The sequence below is a fragment of the Gadus morhua genome, chromosome 5, assembly GCF_902167405.1.
Source record: "Gadus morhua chromosome 5, gadMor3.0, whole genome shotgun sequence".
Lineage (NCBI taxonomy): Eukaryota > Metazoa > Chordata > Actinopteri > Gadiformes > Gadidae > Gadus > Gadus morhua.
Genome location: NC_044052.1, coordinates 17,174,188 through 17,184,567, shown reverse-complemented (window position 1 = coordinate 17,184,567; position 10,380 = coordinate 17,174,188). Strand labels below are relative to the sequence as shown.

General features: G+C 44.5%; 1 protein-coding gene across 2 annotated transcripts in view; it reads right to left on the bottom strand.

Moving 5' to 3' along the window:
• rcan3 (regulator of calcineurin 3) overlaps window positions 1–6,934 on the bottom strand; it is a 21,053-nt gene extending 14,119 nt beyond the window's left edge. The window contains exon 1 of one of the 2 annotated variants that reach the window (XM_030357170.1): window positions 6,566–6,934. In XM_030357170.1, the coding sequence (XP_030213030.1) occupies window positions 6,566–6,652 (87 nt within the window). In that variant the 5' untranslated portion in view covers window positions 6,653–6,934. The remainder of the gene's footprint in view (window positions 1–6,565) is intronic. The other variant, XM_030357169.1, reaches the window with a different exon arrangement.
• Window positions 6,935–10,380: the final 3,446 nt, after the last annotated feature.

The following is a 10,380-nucleotide window of genomic DNA, read 5'->3' as shown; positions in this document are numbered from 1 at the left end:
CACGCTCTACACACCTGCCGGCAATCTTCCATCAGCACACAGTATTTCAACCCCGGTTCTGCAGGCAATCATCGCTGGATCCTTATTTCACTCGTTAAAGTCAGTCCCTTGTCGCTGGCCTCTCCTCGCGTCAAGACTGTTTGGTCATTGTGTTCCGTTGCTCCTGCTAACAATCTCCTCCCTATGTACAGACTGCCGACCGTCCTGTTACCGAACCCTCGTCTGTCCGACTACCCACCTGCCATCCAGCCCCTCGCCCCATTCCCAGCCTTTACTTATTTGTTGCCCTCAGTAAAATCCCTTTTAATTTACTCTCTGTCAGTCTCACTCTGTGTCGAATGTGTCTGTCTGTCTGTCTGTCTGTCTGTCTGTCTGTCTGTCTGTCTGTCTGTCTGTCTGTCTGTCTGTCTGTCTGTCTGTCTGTCTGTGTGTCTGTGTGTGTGTACCTTCAAGGTTTGTGTGGGCATCCCCCCCCCCCACCCCCAAGCCAATTAGATCATACAATGAGCTATGTTGTTATTGCTATGATGCAATTGTTTCCTTTGGTAAGACAATTTCTCACAGCTTTATTCTTGAAGTTTCCACTCCAAATGTTGTCTCATTTCATACATTAAAAATGGCCTTGAGGTGGACATTTTTTGCCCCAGTTTAGTTGCTCATGGAATATTTATCTCTTTGTAAGGTGACAGGATCAAACCGGACATTCTGCTACAATATACTATTTTATAGATAAACAAACGTTCTCCTCACACCCTCTACTGTTTCCATTATGAAAATAGAATCCCCTCGGTCCACTTCTGATGAGCTCCCAAGAGGGGACCCCCAAGCATACCCTATATACACTGTGTAGAATGTTGTTGCATTTTGGAGTCTCTCTATGACTATGTTCACAATTCTTAAGGTGGGGACAGGCCAGTGCCTCTCCAACTGATACCAGGTGTTATATCCAACAATCCTCCATTTGTTTATGTCCCTGCAAGGACGAACCAACCAGGCCGTCTGGGTCATAGCCAGGACCATATACCTTATCAGGGGAGAGACTGCTTCTGTTCTTTTGTTATTCACGTTTTCTTTCCCATAATACTCACCCCTCACCTTGCGTCGGTGAGAAGAGGAATCGACAGCCATGGAGCACGTCTGGAGACCACCCCACCTAAGTCTGTACCTTTGCTGGTACATTCAACCCTCTGATTCAACCTGTGAAGTCGCCTTGAGGTCCACTTCAAGAATTCCTAAATACACGACGCAGACTCTATACGAACAGCTTAGAAAGAAGCGGAAATCGAACAACTGCTCTATTTTTTCTCGACCAGCTCCTCATCCTAAAATCATAAATGCTGTTACCAACGACTGCGGCTCGTAACCTGACGCCACAGGCCGGGAGACTGTCCTTTTGTCGTACGTCACTTTAACAGATGCGGCGCCATAACCTTTAGGCTGATACCCGAGCCTTTGGTCCACTAGAGTTTCAGGGCAACGTGAGCCGCGCGTCCCCGCCTGACTTGTGCGCAGACCGGGGGAGCCGGGCACACCTGAGCCTGGCGCTTCGCACCGGGCCTGCTCAACCCTGCCAGGATGGGGATCGTGTTTCCGAGCAGCTCCGAACACGATACCGTCACTGTCTATCTCCATCCTCTGTCCACTACTCCCCAAACTCTCTTGTTCACCAACGACAACCTGGGGGAAAGTGTGTTTCGTGTGACATTTATGTGTGTTTTTACAACGACAACCGTAGCTCCTATTCAAATAGTGATCATCAGCCTGGCTGATTTCACTGCAGTCTTATTATTCATCAAACATTTAATGAATTAAGAAAAATATACTACTACAGTAGGTTGTTTCTAAATCCACTGATCTTTAAATATAACAAAGATGAATAAGATATTTTGGGCTTATTGTGGACTAGCCAACTCTTCTATATATTATAGCATAGACAATGTAAAATCATATGTACATGGAACAAACTTTAATAGTTGTATAATTATTATTATTATTATACAATTTACAATTTAATAGAACCGGTTTATACACAGTTAATATTGTAACCACGCACAAAGTTAAAAAGAAAACAAATTCAGCAGTGTGTGTTGTGTGAAACATTTGGCCTGTGACCATAACTTACAACTTGTTGTCGAAAGTGTGGTCGTAAAAAAACTAAAACATAGATTTTTCACTGCAGACAATCCAATAGATGAATACGAACAAATGGAACATCACAGGGCTGTGGTGACAAATGGGCTAAGTACATAATCAATAGCATCCACAATATTAAATGCAGAAGTAAATAGTGTTAAGGGGACTGCAGATTGGCGCCAAAATGATAACTAACTACTAAATGAGAGGTCCTGCTTCATAGCGCTACTTAAACCCTGCTATAGTTAATAGCAGGGTTTCAGGCGTCTATTTTTTACTTAAAATGTAGCTTCTTCAACGTTTTGCCAGACATGAGACATCAGAATGGCAATTACCCACAATAATGATAGTGACAGTACAACAAAGGTAGGTATTGCATATCTTTCTCCACTGCAGGCTAAAAGAACCATCTTGAATGGGAGAAAAACGACAGAATAGTAGAAACCAACCCATCGTCAGTGAAGACGACAATAAACCCTCATATCGATGTTTTGCTCTTTTCACTGAACTGCAACTAGTAGTAGGTTCATCAGAGAACAGCAATTAGAGAGGAAGGGGGAGGAAGGAGGGGGGCGGGGGGGGGGGGGGGGGGGGGGGGGCAAACAGAAGTGGCCCAGGATGTGATGACTACGCTGGGATAGCTCTGAGAACAGGCCCTGCTAGAAGGGAGTATATTCCTCTCTCTTTGAGGTGTGTTTGTGTGTCTCTGTGTGTCTGCTGAGTCACTGTTGTGGATAGCATATTCTTTGGTGTGACTTGATATCGTTGCTACAACTGTATTTCTGTTTGTGTGTGTACGTGTGTGTGTGTGTGTGTGTGTGTGTGTGTGTGTGTGTGTGTGTGTGTGTGTGTGTGTGTGTGTGTGTGTGTGTGTGTGTACGCGCGCGCGCGTGTGTGTGTGTGTGTGTGTGTGTGTGTGTGTGTGTGTGTGTTCATGGGAGGGGAAGATTAAAAGGGAAAACAGTGTAGGCCTGCATATGGTTTCTATCGGGCAGTTAGAGCTGCATTAAATTTCTGTTGCTGCGGTAACTCAAGCCCTGCTATACCTAAAGGCTTTGTTTTCTTCACAATGTATTCTGGTATTTATTGACTCATTGGCAGTCGAACACATCCTAGTCCTTGAGCCCGAGCATTGACAAGCAGATGCTAGGAACATTCAGTGGCTACAGTAAGCATAACGCAGAGCCATCCTGCCCTTGTGTTGTTTCTATATGCTTGTATTAGAAGCACTATGAAATTCAAAGACACGTCCCGCACTATTATCTCCTGAAGCTGCTTGACTTTGCAGGTAATGATGGGGTTTGCGCCTGAACTAGCGCCAGCATTTACAGTCCCTGATTTCGCCGGCGTTGTGGATCCGAGGCTTTCGCATAGAAACAACAAGAACTGACGTATTCAGCCTGAGTTCATCTCTGCAGCAAAACAATACAGCTTCATTCTCGGAAATACAACAAAAATTAAGGTAAGCTAATTTACTTAATGGCACTTAATGTACGCACTCTGGCACTTAATGTACACACTTATTGTATGTCGTATTTAGTTATAGCACTTAGTTACAGTACGTAGCATCTTCTCCTAGCTATCTTTGTTATATACGAGGAATGGATTAACCTAGCAATTGTTAGTGCTTTGCACTTGGTTCTATGAACATCCCATAATATCCCAACAGGGATATATTGTTTTACTTTCTTATAATAAATGTACTTACTGAAAGCCGCTTTGAATAAAAGCCTGTGCTAAATCCCCTAAATGTAAATGTAAATGTCAGTTTGACAGTGAATCTTCTTCAGAATATCTTAGAAGTGTGAAATTAAACACAAACAGAACCTTTTTTTCAAATGTGATGTTTTAAGCTTCTACTGTAGCTTCAAATCCAACCATAGATCAAGAGTCACTAATTTCTCCTCCTCAGTGCGAACACTTTCTGGAGCATTCTCTCTGTGTTCTTACACACACATCGACGTCCTCCCACTCGCACTTAAAAGCTAAACTTGTCTTTCATTCATGTGCTCCTTGATGTTTGCTCGTTGAAGCATGACCACCATACACTAATCTGCCCATGTCACATCTATAAATAGCACCTGACCACATCTCACATCAGTTGGACCAGAGAAAATCAAACTCACATCTCACTTAACATCCTAAGACCATATCGGTATGCTACTCCTACTACTACAACTGGCACCAACACTACAACCTTGGTTAGAAGAAGTGTTTTGTGGTGTTGGTGATGAAGATACTTCTACCACCACTAATAATAATAATAATAATAATAATGCATACAATGATGCAAATAATAATGATATTAATGAAAAGTGTAACATCAAAAGTATGATCACAATAAGGATTATAATAAGGTTGTATATCTATGCAAGGCTGGCACAGCACACCAGACTGTCCTGCTTTAATCTGCTCTCTCTCTCTCTCTCTCTCTCTCTCTCTCTCTCTCTCTCTCTCTCTCTCTCTCTCTCTCTCTCTCTCTCTCTCTCTCTCTCTCTCTCTCTCTCTCTCTCTCTCTCTCTCTCTCTCTCTCTCTCTCTCTCTCTCTCTCTCTCTCTCTCTCTCTCCCCCCCACACACACACCCCCCCACACACACGCGCGCGTGCGTGTGCGTGTGTGTGTGTGTGTGTGCGAGGAAGCCCAGGATTAGCCCTGTTCTTTGTGCCATTCAGTCTGTCTCCTCCTTTGATTCTGCTTCTTCTGCGGCTGCCTCTCTGTGGTCGCGACCCGTGCACTGATAAGAGGCAGCCTGACGGAGCCTTTCTGATCAGAACAAGAGGGCCGGGGATTGGGCGGACCAGCTGATCTGGGATCTCTATACATGCGAGGTTTGCTGCTGTCTAAACCAGGTCAAGCTGATTACTATCTCTGAGGTGAAGCTGATTGTTTCCTCTACACAATGTCACCAATCCGCCCATACCTTTTCATTATGGATTGACCCAATGGATTCACGTGTTCACCGGCTCCATGAGTGGATTATCATCCATTAACTGTATAGATTGAATTGGTACATACTTTGGGATTTGGGAAATACTACTGATTGGTGAAAAGACTGTTGACTGCCGAAAAATACTTGCGATGGTCAAAAATACTCATGATTGTACCCTTGATACGTTCAAAAGATTGACACCCTGTGTGTTCATTGTTGTTGTCAGGACCTTGAAGATGGTGATTTTGCTCAAGAACTGCTCTGATCACATGACCAATAATATTATAAATAAGAGCGGCCATCCCATGATTACAGGAACAAGTGAAGAGTGCTAGACTGGTCTGCCTCACCTGGGCTGGTCTCCACTGGAAATGCTGTCATTAGATCCAGCCACACAGCAAGAGACGTGTGCATATGTGTTTATGAATTAGACACTATATTTAAATGCATCATGGCATGCAGGACAGACATGCTCTTGCAAGCACCCCCCTCTCTCTCTCTCTCTCTCTCTCTCTCTCTCTCTCTCTCTCTCTCTCTCTCTCTCTCTCTCTCTCTCTCTCTCTCTCTCTCTCTCTCTCTCTCTCTCTCTCTCTCTCTCTCTCTCTCTCTCTCTCTCTCTCTCTCTCTCTCTCTCTCTCTCTCTCTCTCTCTCTCTCTCTCTCTCTCTCTCTCTCTCACACACACACTCTCGTCCATCAGCCAGAAACTTGGAGAGAGGATCTGAACGGTTTTAATTGATTGGCACAACACCTGCTTGGCCTTTTAAGGAGCCGCACTTGCACGTTCCTGTGCTTTAGGTGGGGCGCTATAACACAAACACGCATTGGACGCCAAAGCTGCCCAATATACAATGGTCCCACCACAGCTGTCAGATACCCAAACCTCCTACATCCTATACTGGCGCGTCGCATCGATGTTAGCAATAACAGATAATAAGTGGAAAATAAAACCAGGAGAGCGTGGTAGCTAGGGGAAAAGAACGCTTCACCACTGCGTCTAAAACTGCCCCCCATCGGCCTTTGCGTCCTGCATTGGCAAATCATCCCAATCGCATGGACGTCATTCAGCTATGGAACTTACGCAGGAAAAACTTAAAGCGAGAATAACATGATTACAACGACCGCTGCCAGGCTACAATACGTCTTCGTTGTGCTACATGTATGCCCCCGTCAGCGGCGTCCAATGTTGTCCACCAGTATCCAACGCGATTCTACAAACGCATGTCAGTCATTGAAAGCACAACTGAGGACATTAGTGAGTGCGGGTTCGAGAGCTGCATTCTGATGAGCTGCGGCTCCCATTGATAAAAACCCGCGGCGTCGGAAAGGGCTGCATTCAACGTCACCCAAGACGTGCGTGCACACTTATGGATGGGCATGTGCAGTCAGGGAAACAATAGCGGTCGGTCCCGAGAAATAAGTATACCGAACAACATAAACAGACCGATCACACACGATTTAGTACCATTCTGAACGTAAACATGCATGATGGGGTGACGGTACCTGCATTTTGTCGGACGTAAACACCTCTGTATCTACCTCGCAGGCGATGATGGTCACCATCTCCAGTTTCATATTTATAGATGGCATTCCCTTTCGTGGCTAGGGGACATTAAAAAAATAAAAGGAAATAAAAACCCGTGCTTTTTGTCTTCTTCGTGTCGTCAGAGAGTGTACAATTTTCTGGGTGCTTCTTTCCCCCGCGTTTCGATGTAAGTCCTCAAGTCGACTCGTTTTCTAACGACGTGCACTGTGTCCGTATTGTGTCCTCACTGCGTTAGTGCGCGGTGGAAAGTGATGCTGCAGCAGCACCGGTGGTACAATGGGCGGCACCAAAGTTCGGTCTCTCTTTACCCCCCTCTCCTACCTCTCTCACTTACCCCCCTCCCCTCCTCATCCTCTCCGAGAGCAGTGTTGCCAGATTGGGCCAGATTTGCACTGCAGCCAATGTTGCCAGATTGGGCGGGGAAACCTGGCCCAATCTGGCAACGCTGTCCGTGAGTTGAAGCGCGTCAACCCCAGCGCGCGTTGGTTCCACATTGACGTCATCGCCTTCCTCACGTTCGTTATGTTTTTCATTTTTTTTCACGCCACTATAATTCTTGGGCACTGTGCACTGCAGATATTACAGTCCGGTTTATACTGCTTTTCGTTTTGCGTTGATGTCAACATGAAGACTAAACCCAATGGGTGACCGGGCGTTGACACTAATCCAGCACCAAATGACGGACTTACTTTGTTATATCATGTCACCAAGGAGCCCACACAATTTTTTTTATTATTAATAGCGTAGCCTACTATGAAACTGCATGTGAAAATAAGCCTAAATATTGTAGCGCACGTCAAGAAAATGACCAGACGTGAGCCCAGGTTATTCGTCTGTTATCGCAACTCCCGTGCCCCATACACCCAAAGCCTTTGATAGTTGCCTTTATTTACAACATAACCAAGGCCCGTGAATAACCAACAAATATCCCGCGGACATAAGTGCCTCGTTCAGGTGGTGCCAGCCAGTGTCGCTCCAGCCGAGTCCACCTGTCACTGAGGAAACCCCTCTTCGACCACACACATAATGACAGCGGTGACCCAGAACCAGCAGGGAGCTAAAAGTCAAAATAGTTCGATAGTTCTACATCCGACGGACCTGCCCCAGGACAGGGAGCCCTTGCGGTAAATCGGAACGCGGGCGACCACGGCTGTGATCGCCACAATATAGCCAGAAATCCAGTCTGCAAAATAACTCTTATTTAACTATTTGGGATATTTATGAAGCTCCGATTGGGGGAAAATGGATATCATCGTCCATGTACTAGAAACCCGACTTTCCTCTTTTAAGTTCAAACAATTCCATATACATCTGATCCATTAGTTCAAATAATTGTGTTGGTAATCGTCTGTTTATGTCCAGTTCCTGCATTACTGACCAGCCTCCAGTTATAGAATACTTCTCAGCCATGAGACGATAACGAAGACGACACGCTCAAACTGCAGGACTTATTTTACTGCATATTATAATCTTTACTCCTTGCTCTCTCTCTTTGTTTCACTCTCCCTTTCTCCAGTTTAAATGCCAGGCTGGCTGTCAGATAAGACTATAAGCCATTCATATTAAGGCTGGGGGCAGTAAGAGCTATTTATACGTCTGTGTCAGCCATTGTTAGCAGGACAAACTTAGTGGCTGGAATCGGGGATGGGCCTGGTGGTGTGGAGGTGGGGTTGACAGTAGTACAGTACAAAGATGAGTGTGGCATAACCAAGAATACCGCAAGCAAGCCAGCAAGAGATCAGCCAATCAGTGATCAATCTATCAGTGTGACAGTAAGGGATCAGCCAGTCAGAAATCAGCTTGTCGTTGATCTGCCAATGAGTGATCAGCCAGTGAGGGATCAGCCATCAAGGCTGACAGGCATGAATAGAGTCTGGGTCTGGTCTAGACTTTTGTAATGTGATCTGGGTCGGGTTTTAGTTCATTCCATTTTCATAAAAGATATAAAGATGCACTTAAAAGAAAAAAAATGCTATTTTATTTTCTTTACATTACAGGGAAGACCTACACAGACATTGCTTCAGTGTATTTAATAATTAAAGGATGAGGACAACCCATATGCCTCAGATAATTGTGAGTATCTGTTTGTGTATTAAAGAGGCACAGTGGGCACATGTGATGAGCACATACTTTGTAGAGTATTATTATTTTTTAAGACCCGCTTCGAAGATCATGTAGACTTAGAAGATCAAAGCCGATGCTCTTGTCTGTTCCTGATATCATTGCTGATAACCGGGACGGCTCGCTGTGCATGATAAAGCACTTTCTCCTCCAATTGCAACTCCTCCTCCTCCTTGGCCCCATTCTGCAGCTCATCCTCAATCCTCTACACCTCATTCACAATTTCCTCTGCCTCTGTGATTTGCGATTGGCAACGGCCAAAGAGATGTGATGAGCATGTAAAGACATGTTATGCCAAAACACCAATAAAAGTCAATTGCGACAGGGAATGAAGTGAAAGCTGGGGCTGCTATGTTTAGGGATCGGTGTTATTGAATTAGTTCTTGATATTGCATGATATTGACATCAACAATTTTGAAAGCTAAGTGGGTTTACTATGTGTTGTATAACAGATTTTCCACATGTGCAATAAGTCCACTTACAATAAGTCCACTTTATTCACAATTATTTTTCCTTGTTTATATTGCTAGATAGGTGCTTGATTTGTATCCAATACAACATTAGATGAAGCATAGTTGTAAGTGACACCCTTAAAGACAAACTGGGACAGGAGATGAAAAGCTAAGAAAAAAACTAAGAGTTAAAGGATAACTTCGGAAATCTTATTTTTGGGGGTGCAAATGCGGACAATGTATTGCTTTCCAGTATTGAGCAAGAAAGCGGTGCAGCCATAATCCACGAGAACAGGCGGCAATCCTTTTGAGCAATAGCGCCTGTCAATGTATGTCCTCTCAAAGTGCTTGTTTTTGCCACTGACTCAGGCTCAGATCGTTATTTGTTATTGTGTCTAACCAAGCCTCGCTCAAAGAGAGAAGTCTAGCTCTAAAATATCACAAGGGTCTGTAATGACAAAAGCGACACATCCTGCAACAATACAACAATTTAAACAACATTTAAGAGTGACCAGATCAATATAAAGGTTATGAAAATAGTTTAATTTCTCTGTAGGAATCCTTTTCATGATGTTTTCAGAAAATGCTCATAACAATATGAGCACTTTTACATGACATACATCGATGGGGTGCAATTGCCCGAAAAGATAACATTGTAGTTATAGTTTTTTGAGGATTAGGTCTTCTGCGTTTTTGTGCTCAATACTGGACTGAAAGAGTGGTTGACTGCATTAGTCCCTTAAACCTAAAATGATGGGAAATAGGGTCCAGGTTTAAAGGATCCCAAAGTTATCTTTTAACAGAATAAATGAAAAAATTATAAAGGCGAAGAGAATAATAGATGGAAGAAGAGGGCAGAGAAGAGAAGAGAGGAGCAGGGAGGAGAAGAGAGCAGCAGAGAGGACTAGAGAGGAGCAGAGAGGAGAAGAGAGGTTCGGAGAGGAGTAGAGAGGAGCAAAGACTAGAGAGGAGCAGAGAGAAGAAGAAAGGAGCAGAGAGGAGAAGAGAGGAGTAGAGAGGAGTAGAGACGAGAAGAGAGGAGTAGAGAGGACTAGAGAGGAGCACTGAGGAGCAGAGAGGAGCAGAGAGGAGCAGAGAGGAGTACAGAGGAGAAGAGAGGAGTAGAGAGGACTAGAGAGGAGCACTGAGGAGCAGAGAGGAGCAGAGAGGAGTAGAGAGGAGCAGAGAGGAGTAGAGAG